The sequence below is a fragment of the Acinonyx jubatus genome, chromosome D3, assembly GCF_027475565.1.
Source record: "Acinonyx jubatus isolate Ajub_Pintada_27869175 chromosome D3, VMU_Ajub_asm_v1.0, whole genome shotgun sequence".
In the NCBI taxonomy this organism is placed as follows: domain Eukaryota; kingdom Metazoa; phylum Chordata; class Mammalia; order Carnivora; family Felidae; genus Acinonyx; species Acinonyx jubatus.
Window position 1 is genome coordinate 74,406,777 of NC_069392.1, and position 23,671 is coordinate 74,430,447.

Here is a 23,671-nt window from a genome sequence, read left to right on the forward strand (position 1 = left end):
GCACTAGTTTTATTAGCAGCTTAGAATTTTCTTTTCCAGCTTGTGACATCTCAACAAATTTCCTAGTTCCATCTAGTGTTGGGAGGCATGTTCCTGTGCCATCTTCAGGATTCTGACGGAAGGGGTTTCGCAGACTAGGTTAAGAGCTTAGAGACAAGGTACTAAAACAGATGCGTTCCGTGGCCCCTGGGTTATGCACCTGCACCGGCACATGCGCACACTTCCGTTGAGGTCTGTCTATGGCCGCCATCTTTAATTGACGCCCTCCGGCTGTAGCTATACAAGGTGGCCCCTTCTCCCAGGCCCACCCACCCCCAGAATGGAGGCCTGAACGCAGCAGAGTTCTAGGACTGAGACCCATGTTCCTATATTTTGGGACCAGTGCAAGTCTTACCGCTGCCCCTACTCACTGGTGTGGGCTCACCCTCATGGCTTAATAACATTTTATTATTTTATTTATTTATTTATTTATTTTGAGAAAGCCAGAGACGGCGTGAGCGGGGGTGCAGAGAGAAAGGGAGAGAGAGAATCCCAAGCAGGCTCTGCACTGTCAGCACAGAGACCAACAGCGGGGGGGGGGGGGGGGGGGGATGGGTAATTCAAACCCACAAACTGTGAAATCATAACCTGAGCTGAAACCAAGAGTTGGAGGCTTAACTGACTGAGCCACCCAGGTGCCCCATTTAATAACGTATGTTAGATAAACACACCGGCATCTGACTGAGCAAACAACCTCTCTTACATACCTTAGAGTCTCTTGGATTAAATACCCAATTTATGAGAACAGATAGCCGAGGGGGGAAAAATGCAACATTTTATTCCAGGGAACTCATCCCACCAAATTAGTGTATCAAAAAGAAATCAAGAGAAAAAAAAAACTGTTTTCTTTTTTTTTTTTGAAAACACCTATTTTCAAGATCAGCTGAACATGTAAATGACCTAATATGACTTTAGAATGGTGGATACAATGCATCTTCTGACAGGCTTAATTTGGGCGACTTGGAGCAGAAAACCCACTTTCTCTTCATATCTAGATAGCCATCATGGTCTACATAATTCCAGTCACAAAGAAAAATTTAATGGAATCCTAGAGAAATGTTACATTCTGTTCATGGATTTACTGAGCAAGGATGTGTACTCTGAGGTACTATCAGGAAGTCGTGAGTAGTTACTATTTAGTCAGCACCAAAAAGTCACCGATACACATTTTTTTAAGTGGGCTCCACTTCCCATGTGGGGCTTGAACTCATGACCCTGAGAACAAGAGTTGGATGCTCTACCAACTGAGTCACCCAGGTGCCCCCCCGCCCCCGCATCACTGATACACATTTAAAGGGCTTTTAACGTTGAGTTTCATTTCTCCAGATATGAAGTAAATATTCTTTGAATGCAAACATTTCTTTTCATTTAAAAAAGGCAAGTAGTTCCAGAATGCATATCCTTTAGAAGAGTTCCTTCCTTCTGTGCTGTCCATACAGGGAGCTGGGCCTTACAAGGACCCGGGCCAAGCTGAACCGGCTCAGCGTCACAGCCCCTGCAAGTTTCCTGTACAGGCTGATTCATCAGTTCAAGCCAGGTCTGCCTGGCTGCCAGCAGTTCACTGCTAATTACCAGGGCAAACGTGTATATTTCAAAGTTGGCAAATAGGATAACCCTTCTCAAAGGCTGTTAGCTCTGCCACGAGCAATCGTTGATTTTGTCCTACTAAATGCTCCCCTTGAGTATGATCCTCGCCCATCTTTGGTTAAGAACAGTCAAAGGTAACACTCCTCAGGACAACAAATGCCCTGGGCAGTGATCCCAAGAACTCGCCCTTTGTCTGTCACTACAAAGGCCGGGCTGGTCCCCCTCAGAATCAAGGATATTATTCCAGACAGCCCAGTCACTGTTGATTCAGAAGCTCCCTTAGCAAACGAGGGGTTTCAGATACCCTAGCAAGAGCTCCTGGGCTGCAGTTTTCTGTAACATCTCCATAATAATATGTATTTGGCTGAAGCAGCCCCTCCGCATGACTGAAGCACAGGGAATGGCTGCAAGCCTAACCCGCCTTCACTAACCCAGAGAATTGCCTTCACTGTGGGACTCAGTCTACCTTGAAGCTAATCCCCCAAGAGCTCACGGAAACAGCCAACTATCTCTGCCTTGTACCTTTCTCTGGAAACACAATCTACCAATATTAAAACCAATTTGAAAAAAAAAAAAAAAAAGCACATTACTCAAATTTCATAGCTGTTATCAGAGTGGGAAAATTATGAACTAAAATGGATGGCATGTTTCTTTCCTTGTATTACAAACTAAATTCCTCCTATTTAATAAGTCTGATTATTAATGAACTTGCATTAGTTTTGATTTAACAGAGAGCATGAATCAAATAGTTAACACCTTAATGATGTGATAATATTTATTAGCACAGTAAATCCTGAATATAGGAGATCTATGATTCTTCTAATACTTCCACTTTATGAACTGGCTTTAAAAACATCAAAGACATGCTCTTTTGAAGAACAAAGTTTTCGAGCTTGGACAAAAGAGAAGGTAATCATTACAAATTCATTACGGATCCATCAGAGATTTTTTAATCCATTTAAATCCAAGTAAAAGAGATCAGATTCTGATCTTACATTATTTCTACATTTTTAGAACAACTTTTCACTCACAAATTCAAGGTTACAACGGCATCAAAAATATCCACAGGAAGGCATGAGATAGAAGAATATGATTAATTGCTGTTGCATTAGAGTGATTTTTTTTCCCTCTGTTTTTCAAATTTCCAAGAGCAGGGTTACATCATTTTCATGGTAAAAATTATAAATTAAGATTACAAATTCAAGATTACAAAACAACTGACTTTATAAAGTAATTCTTCAAACAAACGGGCAGAAAGAAGGCATTCAAGCAAAATAAAGAAGATGCTCCATGTAAAGTTTCACCAGGTCCTGGGACAGCTTTAGAGATGAAGCCCATTGTTAGTATTTCCCGGCATCACAGTCCTTGGGGACGGGAAGCAGTGAGAGCCCCCTTTCCTGTGACACTGCAGATCCTCACCAGGCAAGTATGACCCATGCTGGATTTCTACAGGTTTATTAGCCTTGTGTGCCTGGGGAATCTTAACGCACTTTTGGAATCTGTACTCGATTTGGTTTTATGGTGAGAAAAGTGAGGTTCACACGGAAGTACCACAATGACCAGTTAATGGGGACATCACCATTAATTGCTGAAAAAGCAGCCATTATAGGTGACCATCCTGCCTCATTACTGGCCTTCTGTAACCCATGGGCTTAGAGAAAGATTAGGTAACAGTTCCTTTTCAAATTATATTTCCTTCAGTCAAGTCTGTTCACTTAAAAAAACAAGACAACTATATGCACAAGACTGTAAACAGATCTCATTCACACTGACAGCCCACAGAGGGGACTCTCCATTAATCACCCATGCAGGTTTTTTGAGCAATAAACCCCAAATCGGTATTTAAAATATGTGTGCATCTATTAAGATAAATTTTTAAAAGTTAGTTTTTAAATAGCCCAGTGGACATTCCAAGCCGGTAACTTTACCCAGGGAGGGGGGATATAAATGCTTCCTGTATTAGGAGATAAAAATAGAAAACCCCAATAAGGATTTCAGACTCTGTTCCTCAAGAAATCACACAATTTGTGCCCAAAGGCAGTACAGATGCCAATGTAACTTTCTTCCCTGATCTCTGAATACATCTCCTCCACAATGGAGGTATCTGGGGGTTGGGCATTTGCCTAATCCCACGGGGTCCTCTGGCTGGGGTCACAGCTGCTGGCTGGTGAAGAAGGATTTAGTCTCCCTGCAGACAGGATTTACACAGAGCGGACAACTCAGAGTCAACTGCTTGGAGCACAGCTCGTTTGACTGGATGTGTGACAGCACCAAATCGGCCAGGGCCTGGAAGACGGGCGACAAGAAGCAAAGATTCCTCAGAGGCATCAGGTCTGCTCTCTCCCCACGCGTCTCCCTCCCCCTCCCATCTGCCCAGATAATCACTATGGCTGGGGGTTTCTTTTCGTCTGAATTATGGCTACTTTGAACTGGATTCTATAATATCTTCGTTTCCTAAGGATGCTTGGCTTAGACAAAAGTTAAGATAGAGATTTTAGAGAAGAAAATCCTCTTACCCCACCTGCGAAATCTGGTCTCTGAAAGGCAGATCTTAAATCAGACATAGTTATAGGTGGGTAGAAAATAAGAAAATCGGGGCTATCTAAACGAAAAAGGAGCAAGAGCATAAGGAATTCGATTTTATTTTTGTAATTAATTGGAACTCAAAATGTTCTAATATGTGAGAAAACCAATATTCTGTAAGAGCTTCTCAGAGGATTACTCTCCGATATGTTCTACGAAAATGGTTTCAACAGTATAGATACCTTGGAGAACAATGGATTTCCATTAAGAGACTCTGCTCTTCTGATGTTTTCAACTCCACACTGAATCAAATGAGAAAAAGAGGGAAAACCACATACACATTTTTTTTTCCCTTTTTTTTTTTTTAAAGAAACCACTACAAAAAAGTAAACAGACATATATGCATACACAACTTAAAGTCCTACTTCCAAAGTGGTCCCAGACTGCTCAGAAATGAAAACAGCCACGGGACCAGACACAGATGTTGATTTTCACCTCTGTTATCATAAAATTGCTCTCAGTTTCTATTCCTTCCCCCACCCCATTACCTTCCCATAAGCGCTTAGTTTCCAAACCGTTTTCGAGGCTATATTTGACAGAATTCTCAAGTCATTCAAATCTGCTTACCATTCTTTTTTTTTAATCTACCTTTCTAATGCGTACTTTTACAGACTCTACCTAAGCAGAATGTTGCTTTAATTAAATAAATCTTTATGCCTGTTTTGATTCCAATTGCCAAAAGAGGTAAATTAATTTAATGTCTGGTGAACCTAGATGGGATCCAATGCAGAGTTGGGTTTTTAAATACATTCTTACACAGAAAAATCCAAAATAAAACCTGAGGACTGTTTCACTATCATCCTTGCTTCCCTCCCCCCAAATACCCAGTTGATTATCCCCCAAATAATTAAGAAACATCTAATTATTGTTCACTCAGGTAGTCAAAATCTTCTTTCTAAAATGCAGATGGCTTTTTTGTTGCTTTATCGTTTAAGTGAACTTCAACTGACAAGGGAAAATGGTGAGATCAGCAAACACATCGTTCTCAACTTAAAAAGAGACTGTATTCTAAAACTTCATGTAGAAGTCAGTAACGGCAGGATAACCAACACTGGCAGTGGACTTTAACACTGTTCATGCGATAGTTACAGGATACAACTCTGTAGGGCAACCCAGTAAAATATCTACCACCATTTAAATTCCATTTCTAGGAATTTTATCTAAGAAAATAATTGGAAAAGTAAAAAGGAAATGATGTTTATTACAGAGCAGTTTAGGAAAGTACAAAGTTGGAAACATACTGATGCATACTGATCAAGGATTTGTTAAAAATAATTATACAGATCTAACTACATTTATTGACTTGGGTCTGTAACATATTTTTAAGAAAAAAAAAAAGATTACAAAACAGTATGAATAAAATACCATTTTTGTTAAACATGTAGGAGAATACCATTTTTCTTAAAGTACACATACATTTAGAGAAAAAAGGGGACTTAATTTTATTAAAATATTAACTTACTATCTCTCAGGGGTAAGATTCTGAGTGAGCTCTACTCTCATTGTGATGCTCCTCTAAATTGTCTGGGTTCTTTATTATTTTTATTATCAATAAGCAGTAATTTCATCTTGGGGGAAAAATTCAAACTACTTTTTAAAGAAAGTTGTTTAAAATTTTTTTAAATGTTTATTTATTTTTGACAAAGAGAGAGAGAGACAGAGCATGAATGGGGGAGGGGCAGAGAGAGAGGGAGACACAGAACTCGAAGCAGGCTCCAGGCTCTGAGCTGTCAGCACAGAGCCTGATGCGGGGCTCGAACTCATGGACCGTGAGATCATGACCTGAGCCGAAGTTGGACACTTAACCGACTGAGCCACCCAGGTGCCCCTAAAGAAAGTTGTTTTAAACACAGCATATTCTCCCATCAAAACAATGAAGTAAACTGTAGCTAGATGGTCTTCTTTATTCTATGGATAATCTATTCATCACTAATAATCCATTTGATTACTAAGGAATAATCTCGGTTTAGTAATGTTAACAACCGTGAATTATGCAGTACGGAAACTTATTTTCCGAACATACTGGTACAAACTATATTTGCACGTAAGTCTCTTTAGGAAGCTCACGACCAGCCAAGGTCACGGTGGGATACAGGAGGCACCATTACATGACGTCCACAGACAATGCTGCAACCACTTTCCCATCATTTCTGTATCAGAACCACTGACACCCTCCAGCTTCCTCAACATTTGATGACCAGCGTGCATAAACAGAACCCCGTGGGGTTACGTGCCGGCTAAAGCTCTCTCCAAGCCGCTCACACCCTGTCCTGTGCGTGCCACCCATTCTCAGTCCCGGAGAGAGTGAGGTAGCCTCTGAGGCCAGGCCTCCATCCAGCACGCATGGGGACGACCAGGGCCGGGAATTCTGGCAGAAGATGGGGCGGCGGGCGAGGGCTTCTGGGGTCCCAGAGCTTCCACAGTCCCCATAGAAACAATGCTATACACCGGATTCCGGTTTCGGGCCGGCCCCCCGAAGTCATGAGATGGGGCAACAGTAAGTTCGTCTCCACTGTGAATGAGAACTCACATCCGTCTTACATTATAAGACACTAAGGACGGTAGGCTTTATTTCAATAATCAGATTGATCACAACACGGTAGCAAACGGCTAATTGAGTGTATCAAAGAAGTCAAGGAAATTACAACACACTCTGCCTCAGTGTTCATTCGATGGTCTTCTCCTAAATGACAAAATTCAACAAGAAACCGTGTAAAACCCCAAGTAGAGGGCACTACAGAGAAATGCTAACACAATACAATTCTTTTCCTCCAAACTGGTGAGAAGTCCAATTATTCTGTGTTAAGAAAATGTAGCTTTAGTACTTCCAGGTGATATGCAGTGTCTCCAACTAGATAAAATGATGTTGCTCCCGGTCACGGCTCGGCACCTGGGTTCACAAAGGCACAAAAGTGCTTCCTCTCTGCTGACGTGGAATTAACTCAATGTGTTCAGACGAACTCAATTTAAATGTTATTTGGAACAATGAGGCCACGGTACAGGCAAACCTATCTATCAAAGAACATATTATTTTATCCCTTCAAAATCTTTTTCTAATTCCAGTATGGTTAACATACAGCGTTATATTTGTTTCGGGTTTACAGTACAGTGACTCAACAATTCTACGTGTGCCTCAGTGCTCATCAAGATGAGCCTGTACTCTTCAGTCCCCTTCCCTTACTTGGCTCACCGCCCACCCACGTGCTCTCCGATAACCACCGGACGGTATTTTTGAATGATGCAATTATATCGTTGCAGAGAAAGTTTCCTTCCAAAACAAATCACAACTTACAAATGGAACCAATAATCACATTTACCTCGTTAGCCAGAACTTGGGAGTACTCGATGTCCAGTTCGTACAGCGTTTCAATGTGATCGCTGGTAAACGCTATCGGGACCAAAAGAATGTTCTTCCTCCCCCTCTCACAAAGCCCTTTGATGGTCTCGTCTGTTTGAGGGCCCAGCCAGGGCATCGGACCAACCTGTGAGAAAGGAGAATGAACACACACAGGGACCCCTTTCTGCCCCGTGTCTGTGACACGCCACAGCCCACCGCCCTGGACGCACACCCACACGCTGCTGAGAGTGAGGGCCACGCTTGACATTCGCATTAGTGGGCTTTGCTATTTCTCTGTTAAGCTTGAATCCTTCTAGAAGTTGGCATAATATAAATAAATAGCAATTTCTGCCATTACAACTAAAAACAAATAATACATTAAATCAATGAAATTCAACTGGTTGCTTGACTTCCCCTCCATTTGACCTGCCTGCAGAGTTCCTTCTGCTCATGGTGAACCACCAGGTGATAGAACATTCTGCGTATGTGAAAGAGCCAGATCTAATCATTTCATAACTAAGTCCTAAAATAGATGTCCTCAGAAAAGCTGACTGTAAACGTATGGAAGCCACCTACCTTGGACTGCCAAACCAGTCGGTAGGGGTTGGAGTAACCCAGCTTATCCATGACTCTCTGCACAGTGGCACCCACCTCCTGAGGATAGGGATCCCCTCTGTTGACCACCTGCAGCAGAGACACATGGGTGTTCGGTCGCCAACACTGTGAAGGGGTCCAAGAGCCTTGGACTGTGTGGTGTGACCGTGTAAGCCGGGGACCTTCCCCACTGTCTTCTGCACTCAATTGCCAAACTTCCTCGGGTCTATTTCCTCATGGGCCAAAGGAGAACACCGCATTCACTCCTCTCTAAGTAGCTAGGAATATGTCAAATTCTATGTTCTCTGTTATTCGTAGAAGATTGATGTCTAACGAGGGAGGATGGGTCTTTCGGTTTCCCCATCTGAAATACGGAAAGCGGGAATCGAGAATATTGTGTGGACGGCATCTGGACCTGTGGAATCCACGGCACCAGCTTCACAGAAGGGGCAGATGCTGGTGGAGTAAGACAGAAGAGAGAAGCAGCTCATGGGTTCACACACCAGGCTCCTCGAGAATATGACCTATACCTTCAAATTCCTTTTTTCCCACTTTCCCCACAGCAACGGACTGCAAGGCAAATGCTTTGTGCACAGCAAACGTCTGATAACTGGTCCTGACACAACAGCTTGTTAATACTTTTGAAAATGTTCAATAGGAATTTTATTTTTACTGCTTTAACATTTAGCTGTGCACTGACTCCACAACCCCTTATGCTGCTTTATTTAATAATACTTATTATATACTATCTAACTAAGTATTATTTATTCCCACAATACTTATTACCTTCTGACATAACATACTATTTTTTTTCTGTAATATGGTTATTATCTGTCCCCCACCCCCACTCTCTGGGGACAAAGATTTTTGTCTATTTTGTTCATTCCCATATCCTACGACAATGGATAGACAGTGGATAAAACAGTACTTAGAATACAGTCGATAGAACAGTGCTCAATAAATACTGTTGAAGTGAAATCTGGATAAACTATTTTATGATATTACCAAAAGTTAGTTAAAAAGCCATTAGCATTAGAAACCTAAATGTAGAATGAATGAGGGAAATATAAAGTCGCCATTAGAACAACATAGAAATAATCACTATAGGCAAGATCTATTGAAGGATGCTAAAATTAGTGAGCAAAGGTCTAGGAAAAAGAAAGCATTTGCCTAGTCTCAAATTATCTCACCTAAGATATTTTAAATTACACAGAGAAAAACAGTAACTTTACTATGTACAAACCCAGCAGGTACCACCTCAGACAAATGGCCAAGGATCACATCACCAGTAGTAAGACGGGTTATTATCATGTGCCCAAATACAATGCACTGAGAAGGACCAATCAGCATGGAGTGTTCTTCCCCGTACTACATAACCTCAATCTAATTGTGAGAAAATGCCAGACGTGGGAATGCAAGCTAGTGCAGCCACTCCGGAAAACAGTATGGAGGTTCCTCAAAAAACTAAAAATAGAACTACCCTACGACCCAGCAATCGCACTACTAGGCATTTATCCACGGGATACAGGTGTGCTGTTTCGAAGGGACACATGCACCCCCATGTTTATAGCAGCACTATCGACAATAGCCAAAGTATGGAAAGAGCCCAAATGTCCATCGATGGATGAGTGGATAAAAAAGATGTGGTATATATATACAATGGAGTATTACCTGGCAATCAAAAAGAATGAAATCTTGCCATTTGCAACTAAGTGCTTGGAACTAGAGGGTATTATGCTAAGTGAAATTAGTCAGAGAAAGACAAAAATCTCATATGAGGACTTTAAGATACAAAACAGATGAACACAAGGGAATGGAAGCAAAAATAATATAAAAACAGGAAGGGGGACAAAAACATAAGAGACTCTTAAATATGGAGAACAAACAGAGGGTTACTGGAGGGGTTTGGGGGGGGGATGGGCTAAATGGGGAAGGGGCACTAAGGAATCTACTCCTGAAATCATTGTTGCAGTATATGCTAACTAATTTGGATGTAAATTATAAAAAAAAAAAAATTAAAAGGAAAAAAAAAAAAAAGAAAATGCCAGACATATCCAGATGCAAAATAACTGACATTCCACTAAGTCATTCTTCAAAAATATCAAGGTCACAAAAGACAAGAAAAGCGTGAAGACTGTCAGGGACTGGGGGCTCCCGAGGAGACATAACAACGTGACACGATGCTGAAGCCTGAGAAAGCCTGGCCCCTGGCTCACAGCAGTGCACCGCCGTTAGGCTCCCAGTCTGGGTCACCGAACTGCGGTTGTGCAGATGCCGGCATGAGGAGACGCAAAGGGAAGGGTGTATGTGTGTGTATATGTATGCATATATGTATATACGTGTGTATATGTATATATATATATGTATATACATATACACACGAACCCTCTGTACTATTTTTCAACTTTTCTGTAAGTCCAAAATTACTTCCAAATAGTAAGTCTTTGAAAAGTCATCAAGAAGGAAGGGTGAGCAGCAGCAAGTACAGGGGAAAAGAGAAGCCTGCTAGAACAGTCTGCTTCCTTGACAGTCCCCGTCTTCCCCACCCTCCCTCATCCTCGCGACTTCATGGCACAGCCCGGTCCCACACGGGAGCCAGGCAGAGAAGCCTGGCAACAGGGTGCCCGGCCCCGGAGGGAAGGATGGGGGAGTGACTGAGGGAAGGGAAGGCAGCACCTGGAATTGTTCACGTGCAAAAACGTGCTTCCTTAGCGCCCCCCCCCCCACCTCACCACCCCCTCCAGCCCAAGAGCTTCCCTCTGGCACGTCGGACACGGCCTCATCACACCTAGGACAGTTGTGAAAAGGAAGCGGGCCGCACGGCCGCAGGGGCATGCGAAGAGGCTTTGCGTGATACCAGAAGAGAGAGTATGAACTTGTTAGAGTAAAACAGGCAGGCTTCCAGAAGGGAGGAACATACTCCCGAGCCTCCTCCAGCTGCACCGGCACCTGCTCGGTTGAACGCAGGAGCGGGAGAGCTGTCAGGCTCGACCCCCGTGACCACCAGGTGGCAGTAAAGACCGATTAGAGGGGTGGCCCCAGGCACTGGGGTTAACTCCATTAACTCTGGAGTTAAACCCTTAACACCTACAAAGACGTAATTCTTTGCCTCTCTGGCTTTGAAAGCAATGTGCTTAGGGCACAGTGATAGTTCTGAGCTGATGAAACTGGCCGCTCATTCCACGCACATCTCTATACCCTGCAGCGCCCTGGCTCCATCGTTCTCGTTGGCAAACGGGCGGCGACAGCTCAGGCACACAGGCGGTATTTTCGAGAACACCCAGCGCAGCGTGATAAACTGGGGAATAACCAGATGACCACTCGATACACGCCATACTCACTCGCTAAAACGTGGGCTCTGGTCTCAGCAAATTAGAAACTGTAATCATTTCCTGGAGTTCAAACAGCCCCTGTCAAGTCTTGACAAAAGAACAGGACGGAGTGTGAACGGAGGCTCTTCAGTGCAAGATACTGACTGAAAATCGGGTGCGCTCCTTCAACAGGGCAGGTAACAGCAGCCTTCCTCTACCTGCTCCACCTGTTTACGTACAGGAAAACTCCTCTACGACCCACCGCCAAGTTATCGTTTCAAGAGGTTTCATAAGACAATATTTATTCACAACATTATAATTTGAATTAATTATTATTGGGTTTCCAGGAATGAGTCTAGTTACATGTAGCACCTAGGTGAAGTCTGAGATTTTAGAACTCGTCCTTGCACTGGGCTCAGGATGTTCTGGAAGGCGGGTCCCGTTTACGCATTCAGAAATCCTCTAGCGCTAGGTCATCCAACAAAACGTTCTTACTTACAGACATGGGCAGCGAGTGAGCAGAAAAGAGAATGACCACCTCACTCCTCTTCTCAGGTGGAAAGTGGTCCAATTCTTTCACGATGTGGTCTGCAAAGCACTGCGGGAACAGCAAGAAAGGAGGGTCAGAAGGAGTTGGGAAGAAAGAAATGGAAGGAAAAGAAAATATTTTTAAAATGAGAGGTACAACAAGAAATTTCATGGCAACCCTCAAAAACTGGAACTCTCTTTTTAAAAAATTGCCAACAGTACAGTCTCCTCTTGCCGTGGTTCATCATCAAAATGGCTCATAACGGTTTCAGGGGCCTAGGGAATTTGATGGGAAACTTCTAAAGCTCGCTAATGGCTCACTGAAAATGAACGCTCTGGATCTGCTTCCCCTCGGGAGGAACAGGGCACACTTCCAGATGGAAAGGAAGCACAGATGGGAAGAAGTTGTTTTAAGATCTCTCATTTGCTCGGTTAGCAGGAAAACAGCTTACGGGGTCTTTCTAAATCTTCCTTAGTTTGGCTTTCAGGCCTATCACATTAAAACTCATTAGACAGAAATAGTAGAGGAATAAGAAAATACTATTCTATTTTTATGACCTTTTCCTTCTGAGCCCAGCATCCTCGCTAAGTCAATCTTCATAACAACCTTCATAACAACAGACGAGAGGTTGTACAACTCTCATTAAATTCACAGAGGGGGGAAGAGGCGGCCGACGTGGGGGCCCATTCAGTCACATCTGCGGGACCTGGGCTACAAGGCAGGCCCGCCTCCGCCTCCAAATCTCTGTCCACCAGACCAGTTAATTCCCTCCGTCTAGTTGGCTCTTTCCGATTTACATCAATAGGTGCTGAAATACCCGATCTGAAGAGGCTTTCTTTCATCTCGCGCTTTAATCATTCCTTGTCATTTAACTCATAAAGCAAATGCTACAAAGGACATTAATGGGTCAATTGACAAAACTGGAATATGAGTGCCGATTAGATAAATTTAAGTATCAATGTTAAACTTACTGAGGCTGAATATTGTGTCACAGTTACAGAAGAGACTATTCCTGCTATTTCGATGGAAAGGGTGATTTTATAGATATAAGTTACTCTCAAAAGGTTTGGGGAAAAAACACGTATATATGCACACACATGCACACACACAGAGGATGCAAATGCTGGCGAGTGGAATAAGTGCTAATAATACGTGAATCTAGGCAAAGAGTAGAGTTCTGTACTATACTTAGTCTTGTAACTTTTCTGCATGTGTAAACTGATTTCCAAATACAACGGTTTTTAGAAAATTATAAAGGACGATTTACCAGGACCACGTACATTTGCCTGTGTTGGTATTTTGACATATCAATGGCTAATACGATAAGAAGGGCAAATAAATTCCCTAATCAATACTGACATACTATTAACCTTCCCAAACGCTCAAAATTTGGTAAATAAATGTGCTAAGGTACAAGAAGGTGCCTAGAGAGTTTCCTTTTCAAAATTTATAATTTATCTACAGAGTAAATGTAGTAAGATTAGACATACACAAAACCAGTGGTTTTTGCAGTGTTTGGACACTAAGGACGTTCAGAAAGGATCATGTTTAGAGGGACAGTGGCCTAGGTAAGGAGGCCCACTGTCAAGTTTACATAGGAGACTAGAATATATGTTTACTCCAATTACCCCAGCAGCTAGATAAACAGCAATATTAGAGATAACAGTAGTAAAAAGACTGCTTCAAGTAATTACTACCTACAACAGGTAAGAGTATTTTTGGTGTTAGGTTTTAACTTTATTTTTAGTTTCCAATTAGTTGAGGCTTTGACTTTTTTTAAAGTTTCTGCTGGATAGCAAATCTCCTTGTGTCATTTACATAATGTTAAGAATCAAGCCTATCTATAAACTTCCACTTCCCAAAAATTTTAGTATTTTTCCTTCTCTCAGCTCACAGAACTACAAGTAGAAACACAATTTGTTACAGCTTACAACAGACGCTAACACCGTCAAAACTGAGGAGCCATGGGCCAGCCGAAGTGCTACTTAAATCATCCCAAATCCATCTGTGGTATTTTCGATGTGTGATCTCTCTGCAGAATGAAAGAGGCAGGCGGCTCTCAGAGCCTTCAATCACACCATCTAGGAGGGCAGATAAATACCTCTAAAATTCCCTTTCATTTTGTGAAGGGAGACTTCCTCAGTTAAGAGACCTTTCCATCTTTCTGCTCCCCCCCTTTTCAAAGGGCTGAATTTTAATGCAAATCTAATTACTCACTCGATCAGGGCAGGCAGGTGCTGTGCAGATCCCTCCGTTCTCTGCTACCACATGTCGGTGCTGACCTGAAACCCCTCATTCCCACCCACAGGCCTCCGGGAGCAAAACAGTCAGAGCATACCGGGCTATCTGGACCCAGCAGTACAGCAAAGGGCACTGAGACCACAACCACACCTCTCTCTAAGGGAAGGCACCTTCTTTTCATTTGCACTTAACACTGTTTTTCAATCTAAGTGTTAACCCCTGACATCACCTCGGTGCCCAAGGAACCTGGCCTGCTCCAGGGGAAGAGCAGGCCTGCTTTTAAACAATGTCTAGCACCATCTAGTGGTAGAGATTTTAAGCGACTCCAGGCTTTTAAAAAAGATGTTAACCTGGGATCTTTCCACAGAATGTCCACAAAGTGAAATAGACTGGATGAAACCCGAATCACTTAATATGTCTCCTACCTAAACTAACTCACAGGCAGAAGCCTCCTTGGACAGAAAAAAACTATATTTGTACGTTTTAGGGTAATTACCAATACCACTCTTGTACAAGTGGCAAAAAAGGATATAATAACACCAATTCAAAGCTATTGGCTTCTGAATTATAGTTTTAACTGATTCTCCAAAAATCAAGCACCTGTTGATGGAAATATAATTGTGTAGGCAAAATGTGAAATTTCTTCTAATACATGACTTTCTCAATTGAAATGTTAAATCTACTTTCATGTCAGAATGTGTAGATTTAGTACCTTTAAAAATTTTTCAAACATTTTGTCATTTTAAAGGCTTTAGAAAATACAGGATCTCTTGGTCACCCCGTTATGTAATTGACTGAAACACTTCGTATAACCTTTAATGTCCTGGTTATTGGGAAACACAAAACTCAGGACACAATTCTGCTACAGTTTGGAACTAACAGTGTTAATGTGAAGAAAGGAAAGACTCTAACCTTTAAACCTTTATAATTATTTTCTCTTGTCATAATAAATGAAGACTCTAATACTGTGTTTTAATCCCAGCACACCATTTAAGCAAAAGAACGGTAAGGCTCAGAGGGAGCCACAAACGAGGCAGGGACCAGAACCTGACCCACGCTGGAAGCTGGGCTGACGGAAGCTGCTGGCAGGGGCTGGCTTACCTGAATGAGGAGGGGGTGTGTGGGCCACCTGTCAATTGTGCTCCACTTCATCGCAGGCCTCCTTCCCATTTCACTATAGTATCTGTAAATGGCATTTAAGCTGCTGCCTGAAATATACAGGGGACCACGTAGTAGATGTGCGTTGATTACAGTGAAAATAAAGAACAGACTAGGGAAGGCAGTAAGGTCAAGATAGGTAACTGCTTCTATACTGAATCAGTCTAATCACAATTATTTCAATGCTCTAAAATGCATATAGATTTAACTACCCTGCAAATGGAGATCACTAAAAAGCAATCAATTTCAATGGCTTTTCAAAGACCAGTGAGGCCATTTCTAGTGAGAAACACGACAGCAGAGTATTTATGAAATATAAGCAGTCGCTATTTGCAGAGACCAGTTGTAACAACCAAAAGCATGTTAATTCCCCCACCCCACCCCGACACACACACACACATTATGAAGGTAATCAACCCCAGCAGAAAATGTAGGAGGTAGGGAAGAAAGGAAAAAAGAAACTGGCCATGACCCAGCATGCTAATACACTCATCATTTTACTCCAGCATAGTTCTTTCTAGTCACTTTCCTTTATAGCTATTTTGTTTCACGAAGTTGTCATTTGAGTATGTATGCAATTTCGTATCCCGAGTACTTGGGATATTTTTACTTAATATGATGTGATTCATATTTTCTACCTTACAATAAAAGCTTTACAGCCATCTTTTAAAGTGACTTGGGTTCTTTTTTTTTTTTTTTTTTTTTTAAGTAGGTTCACACCCAGTGTGGAGCCCAATACAAGGCTTGAACTCATGACCATGAGATTAAGACCTGGCTGAGATCAAGAGTTGGACACTTAGTGGACTGAGCCACCCAGGTGCCCCTAAATGACTTGTTGATAAGAATACTAGCTTATTGAGAGCAGTCTGTTAAGGTTTATATGAGCATTCTTTATTTCTACTTGCTTCTACAAGATTTTCATCATTTCCCAGAGTTAAGTTAAATGGAGACCAAATCCTTACAAGTAATCTAACAAAACTCGTCTTTTTTAAAAAAAAAATTTTTAGTGTTTACTTATTTTTGAGACAGAGAGAGAGACACAGTGCGAGTGGGGCAGGGGCATAGAGAGAGAGAGAAGACACAGAATCCGAAGCAGGCTCCAGACTCTGAGCTGTCAGCACAGAGCCCGACGTGGGGCTCAAACTCACAGACCGTGAGATCATGACCTGAGCCGAAGTCGGACATTTAACCGCCTGAGCCACCCAGGCACCCCAAAACTTGTCTTTTTAACCAAGAGGTCAAAATCACAAAAACTCAAAGACTGAAGGAAGGCAGGTGGTACGCACACAATTCAACATTTTCTTGGCCTAGTGGAGCTGGCGCTGGGGCTAAGGCTAATCCTATGCAACTCACCCTAACACAGAGCCTCTTCCTCAATCTTAACATAGGGCAAATGTTCCAAAGCGTTTCCTTGCTTCCCAATACCCATCCTCTGGTTTCTGTTAACTACGAGGACTGTGAATCTGATATGTCTCCATGTTAAAATACAAGCCGGTAGGGTGCCTGGGTGGCTCAATCGGGTTAAGTGTCGGCCTCTTGATTTCGTCTCAGGTCATGATCCCAGGGGTCGTGGGATCAAGTCCCATGTCAGGCTCCATGCTGAGCATGGAGTCTGCTTAAGATTCTCTCTCTCCTTCTTCCTCCGCCCCTCCCCTGCTCACACTCTTCCTCTCTCTCAAAATAAATAAAAACATAAAAAATAAGAATAAAATAAAATAAAATAAAATAAAATAAAATAAAATAAAATACTGGCCAGGATACAGCCATATTTAAATCAAATGTACACTTAGCCTAAAACTTAATTTTCAGAAAGATACATGAGTTCCATTCTGGAATACAGTGAGTCAGATAAATCCAAATTGAGTCTGCTGCAGGCTCAAAAACAATCTCTCCAGAAATCGTGGAGAAGTCACCATCACATTCATACTGCAGGCCATATTTTACAGGTGAATATCATTTTCAAGACTTCTGAAGCCACAAAAGGACTTCTGGAAGCCACATTAGTTCTTCAGGGCCACTCAGAAACATTTGATAAACTAGCAGAAGTAGTAATTAAGCGGAAAACAGAACCAAAACAATTGTATGTGATTGATACATAGCCTATACTGGCTGTGCCCCAACAGTGTGTGTGTCTAAATGACACAACGGGTAAACAACACTCTCGTGGTCTCAAAGAATGGATGTGCTTTCTAAAAGCTTTCGCATCTCAGAAGTGAAATGTACCTGCCCTCTCACAAGAGATGTACCAGTAAAACTCACCAACACCTGAAACATACTGGTAGAGTCAGCTGTGAAATGAAACCCGTAGTCAATCCTCTGTCATACAAATAATCATCTTCTTAACTTGTCTGATTTTTAGAGCAGACATCTACATTTGAGGTATATTTTTTAAAGCAACACAAAAGTATGCTTAGAAATTTATAAAATCTGATTCATTATCCAATAACATGCTACCAGACATTTTAAGTTGTAGAGGTATATTTCCAAAAGAAGTCACAACTCAAACTCTTGAGGGTGTCTGAAAACTCAGGCATTTTCATAGGGGCTCTGAACAAACATTTAAGGCACACGACAGCTTTTGAATATTTCCTCCAACGGCCTTTTGTTTTTCTTTACAGTTATAGAAATAAGATGCACCAACATCCAAAAGCAATCTGGGAGTAAAAACATGCTGATCCCAATCCTTGAAACAGAATGCAAACAAATGTATTTGTGGGCAACAGTAAGAAGCTTTACCTATTACCAGTGATACAGAGAAGAGAACACATGATTATTTTCTCCAGCTCCAGCTAAATACATAGTAAGCAACACACAGTAATATTTTCCAAAGTTTAGAACGCGGAGAGAAGTTTACAAAGGGCACCTCGGGCTGGGCTTTGGTTTAACCAGTAAGTCAGCCCACAAATGAAGCTGAACACAAACACACACCAGTATCTCTAGTGCTACCTGGGCACCTCCACTTTCAAAATGGAAGCAGCCATCACCTTTTTACGTTAATAAGAATACTAGGGTTGCCATCAAAGTAAGGTTTATTACGCAAACATAGAAAGCGGCTTAAGGTTCATCACTGATACATTACACAACTGCACTGAAGGACCAGCAGCAGACCGCCTTCCACCCACCGTTTGTAATTCCCGGCCGACTGGCCCATAACTCAGGGGACAGATGAACCATGAGATTTCAAATGGACTGACCTGAACTCTCGTGTTTAAAGCAGACGGGCTGGATTTGCCATTCAAATTGAAAATGATTTATCCTTTCCTTCCGCACCCAGGTCCCCCGGCTACCAGTGCCGGGGCCATCCCTACCCACCGTCCCGCTGCCAAGGGGAAGGCTCACCTGTGGTCGAGCAGCTGTACTGTGGATACTGCGTGAAGGCAATAGCCCTTTCGATCCCGTCCCTCTCCATCTCTTCAATTGCTTCTTCTGTTAAAGGATGGACATACCGGAATCCAATATAGTATTTGTGAGGGGCTATTAGAAAGCACGTGTGGAGAGGAGAAAGTATTAATCTTTATATAGATTCCTTGGAGTCGCCAAACATAATGCAAAGCCTGGAACAAAGAACAGTTAACCTAATTTCCTCTGAGGCTGATAATGTGGGTAAGTTTAGAATATTCCTTGGATCTTATCCAGTCTTCAGCTAGTGCGTGGACTTTTAATCACTATTTTCTGGGATCAACTCCCCCACCCCCCATCGCGCCACACACACACCCCTTTACTTAATTAGCACGGCAGTTTTTAAAATTCAAGCTTCTGTTCCTTACTCTCTGCTCTTGGCTGAGATAAGAGAGACTCAAAGGAAGGAAGAACTAACACTTATTCCTGAGGTTCAGCCTCCTCTTACATACCAGACACTGATGGAGGCTTTGCTTGTATTTTTTCTTTCACTTACACCCCATTTTTCAGATAAGGAAACTGAAACTCTCAGGGGTTCATGAACCTATCCAAAGTCACACCTCACAGGTGGTTGAGCTGAAATTTAATGTGGGTCTCCCCAACTCCAGAGCCTACCCCCTTCCATGCCCCCCAGCCTGTTTCCACCACCCACGGTTCCCTCCTCCTGTTCCCAGTTAAGCTCTGGGATACCCAACAGAAATGCGTGGATAACAAATGACTGAAATGATTCTCCTCATTTAATAGATTAAGGAAACCCAACAACAAAGCTTAAACTGGAGGCACTGAGGGGGCGCCTGGGTGGCTCGGTCGGTTAAGCATCTGACTCTGGATTTTGGCTCAGGTCATGATCTTGTGGTTGGTTCATGAGATGGAGCCCCATGTTGGGCTCTGGGCCGACAGCAGAGACTGCTTGGGATTCTCTCTCTCGCTCTCTCTCTCTCTCTTTCTCCCTTCTGCACCTGCACTCACTATTGCTCTCTCTCTCTCTTTCAAAATAAATACATAAACATTTTTTTTTTTAACTGGGTTAAAAAACCTGGGTGGCTCAGTCAGTTAAGTATCCGACACTTGGTTTCAGCTCAGGTCATGATCTCAGGCTCGTGAGTTCGAGCCCTGCATGGAGCTCTGCACTGACAGCATGGAGACTGCTTGGGATTTTCTCTCTTCGTCTCTCTGCCCCACCCCTGCTCACATGCTCGCTTTCTCTCTCTCAAAATAAATATTTTGAGATACACACACACACACACACACACACACAACTGGGGGCACTGCTTCAGATTTGAAATAAATGTTCTGAGCACGTAAACAGCCCAACTCAGTGCACAGCTTTGCACTCCTTCCCCATGTGTTCCTTACAAACACCTTCTCCTGTCCCTCCTTTGTCCTTCTCCATCTTTTTGTCCTGTATCTTAAAAGTACCCACCACATGGGGTTCCTGGGTGGCTCAGTCGGTTAAGTGTCCGACCTCAGCTCAGGTCATGATCTCACGGTTCGTAGGTTCGAGCCCCACATAGAGCTGACAGCTCAGAGCCCGGAGCCTGCTTCAGATTCTCTCTCCCTCTCTGCCCCTCCCCTCTTCACGCTCTCTCTCTCTCTCTCTCTCTCAAGAATAAACATTAAAAAAAAATATTTTTTTAAGTACCCACCGCCACACAATTTCTTAGGCATTTATAAAATCATTAAACTGAAAGTTTCCTCACATTACCTGTCATTTCATAGGATAACGCCCAACTCACACTCGGAGAGGATACTGAGAATACACTACATAAACATTAAATAATAACAGAACCAAGACAATGCTACTGTCCAAGCATTAGCAGCAGCTGCCACTAAGTACAGGACACTAAACTGCCCCAAGAAGGAAAAGAGAAACATTCCAGTTGAAATGAAGGAAAAGAGAACCGCCCATTGTTCACCTATCTGCATAAAACATTCCACAGTGACTGGACGCGGGGAACCGGCAGCCGATGGCGCAAGTTCCCAAGGACAGGAGCAGACGGCGGGAGGGAGAAGCACGTGCGCACATGGAAGGATGGCTGGTCCAACATTCTCTGGCTGGGCACCGCAAAAAGAGGAAGGAAGGGGTATAAGCAGAATCCTATTCAGCTGTCTGTCCTTTCTAGGCCGCCAAGTTTACGTTCTGTTGCCTAAAATGGTGAACGGCAGTTGAAACACACCAGAGGGCACGACTCCGTAAGCAAACTCCAAATGAGAGCATTCAAGGACTATGTGGTTCATCCTAAAACTGCCAACGTTCACACTATCAAGCCCATTTCTTTTGTTTTGTTTTGGTTTTTAGTATTTATTTACTTTTGAGAGACAGAACGTGAGCACGGGAGGAACAGAGAGAGAGGGAGACACAGAATCTGAAACAGGCTCCAGGCTCTGAGCTGTCAGCACAGACAGCTGATGTGGGGCTTGAACTCACAAACCATGAGATCACAACCCGAGCTGAAGTCGGACGTTCAACCGACTGAGCCACCTAGGCACCCCATATCGAGCCCATCTCTAAGGAGCTCTGGGGCATCTAAGCTGAGGCTGAAGTGGAATTTCCTTTCTAATCTGCTTTCAGATAATACTATTATTAGATTTCTACCATAAGATTCTCCAAGGCTACAGGCCAACCAGCTTCTGGCATTCTCTTTTCACCTTCCAAAAGCTGCAGCCTCAATGCCTGGGGCCTGGGAGTTCGTTGCAGACAAGAGAGGTGGAGGGGACACCCTTGCAGATAAAGGCAGGGTGGTGGCCTCACTTTGAAGTGACGGTGAGTAAAATATTCTGGAAGGAACAGATAAGACTGGCTGAACTGTTCCACAGAAGATGGCCTGCACAAGCGGACTGTAGGCAAGTGGCATTGTGCTCCCCCTCTGACCGGGCCTGTCCCGAGGAAAGAACAAATGTCTCCCAAAGAGCCCTCGCCAGTTGGGATGGGTTTCACACCGCAGCCGGAGGTCACCGGCAGGAGCACAGGGACAGAAATAGCCTACAGATGTTGACCACCACAGCTGGCAGGGGGCGCATCTGCTCCGGTAAGACCAAAACACACGACTCACTGGCCCAGCCTAGTCCACCCTTGGAGCCACTGCCCAGCAAACAGTCTTTGGTGAGACCCAGGAAAAGAAAAAAAAAAAGAACTCAGAATTGGATTTTTGAACAGCGAAACTTCATTCATTTCCAGCCCATCAGTTTAGCTCCACAACAGTTCAAATGTCTGATTTGTGCGTGACGCTTTGAGAGAAAGGTGTGAAATATATAGCATAATGCTTTTTAATTTGTATCACATCACGAGCCCTATGCCCTGGATGAATAATACTAAACGCTCACAGTTAAGGAATTTTTGTCACGTACGCTGCCCCAGGCTGATACCTTTCGGGATTATCGTATTGAATATTCACAATGATCCCAGAAGTGGGGCTCTGTTACCATCCCCATTTTCAAGATGCTGCTTCGTGGGGTAAGTCATCTGCCTAAAGTCCTACAACCAGGACTGGGGAAGCCAGCCCCATCTGGAAAGAGCCACCCTCCTCCCCATCAAGCATCCTGTAAAGAACAGAGTTCTACAAAAAAAAAAAAAAAAAAAAAAAAAAAGAACAGAGTTCTACAGGATAGCACGTACGGCTTCGTAAAAAGCGGTCAGATTCTACGTAACTAAACTATCATCTTTTGAATGTATTTTAGATTTACTTTTGTGAAATGATTACACTTCTCATCTACTTCCTTCTGTATTCCCTAAATTCCTATAATGTGGTGTAGCCACATGAAACCAGTTCCAAGTTATATTCCCTCATAAAACTGACCCTGTGAGTTAGTAGTCAATTCTATGCAAAGCCAGTGCAAGCTGCAATTTCTATACCAGCCACCAAGCCACAACTACTTCCCTAAAAAATGAGAGCTTGAGGGGTGTCAGGGTGGCTCGGTCAGTTAAGCGTCCAACTCCTGATTTCGGCTCAGGTCATGATCTTGAGGTTCATTGAGTTTGAGCTCCTTATCGTTCTTTGTGAGGACGGCGTGCAGCCTGCTTGGGATTCTCTGTCTCTGCCCCTACCCCCCCCCCCCCCGCACACATGTTCTCTCTCTCTCCCTCTCTTTCTCTCTCAAAACAGATAAAATAAACTTTTTTTAAAAATGACAGCTTGAAACATTTCTGTACATTATCATCACATTGTTTTGCCGAAAGAGAATCCTTCCCAATAGAAATAAACAAATAGACACAGTTTAAAAGTATACTTTAGGGGCACCTGGGTGGCTCAGTCGGTTGAGCATCCGACTTCGGCTCACGCCATGATCTCACAGGTCGTGAGTTCGAGCCCCACGTCGGGCTCTGTGCTGACAGTTCAGAGCCTGGAGCCTGCTTCGGATTCTGTGTGTCTTTCTCTCTCTGCCCTCAACCCACTCACATTCTGTCTCCGTCTGTTTCAAAAGTAAATAAACACTAAAAATATTTTTTAAAAAAGTATACTTTACAATTTTGTAGGAAAGTAGGAGAAGGGAGGAGGAAGAAGGACAGGAACAGAGGAGAGGCAGAGAAGCCAGAAAGCGGGAAGGAAAAGCCACACCAAGGGGGTGAGGCACCTGGGTCTCTGTGACTGGGCTTCAGGTCCATCTGTGAAGCACACAGAATCTCTTCCTAGATAATGTGGGCGAGCCCCTGAAGGAGCCACAGAGCCACCCCTGATAATCTGGGTCTTCGGCACAAAGCTCCCCAAGGCAGTTTCCAAACCTTGAAGCCACCTCATTTTTCCTACATCTGCATTCTGTGCGACCACCGGCCCTCATACTCGTTGTACGTAGCATCTCTCCGGTAAGTCTTAGGAGGTCTTCTCTCTGTCACTTAACAGACGAGCCTGCAGCGGTGGTCCCTCCCACTGGCCCGGGAGCTCCTAAGTAGAAACC

General features: G+C 43.2%; 1 protein-coding gene across 2 annotated transcripts in view; it reads right to left on the minus strand.

Annotated features, from left to right (window-relative positions):
- Window positions 1-878: 878 nt before the first annotated feature.
- FECH (ferrochelatase) overlaps window positions 879-23,671 on the minus strand; it is a 38,552-nt gene continuing 15,759 nt past the window's right edge. Inside the window, exons 5-11 of one of the 2 annotated variants that reach the window (XM_027069038.2) lie at window positions 18,719-18,853; window positions 15,323-15,429; window positions 11,951-12,049; window positions 8,123-8,230; window positions 7,527-7,691; window positions 4,392-4,451; window positions 879-3,912 (exon numbers count right to left, since the gene is read on the minus strand). In XM_027069038.2, coding sequence (XP_026924839.2) covers window positions 3,778-3,912; window positions 4,392-4,451; window positions 7,527-7,691; window positions 8,123-8,230; window positions 11,951-12,049; window positions 15,323-15,429; window positions 18,719-18,853 — 809 coding nt within the window. In that variant the 3' untranslated portion in view covers window positions 879-3,777. Of the gene's footprint in view, window positions 3,913-4,391; window positions 4,452-6,753; window positions 7,100-7,526; window positions 7,692-8,122; window positions 8,231-11,950; window positions 12,050-15,322; window positions 15,430-18,718; window positions 18,854-23,671 lie in introns of those variants that run through there. The other variant, XM_027069039.2, reaches the window with a different exon arrangement.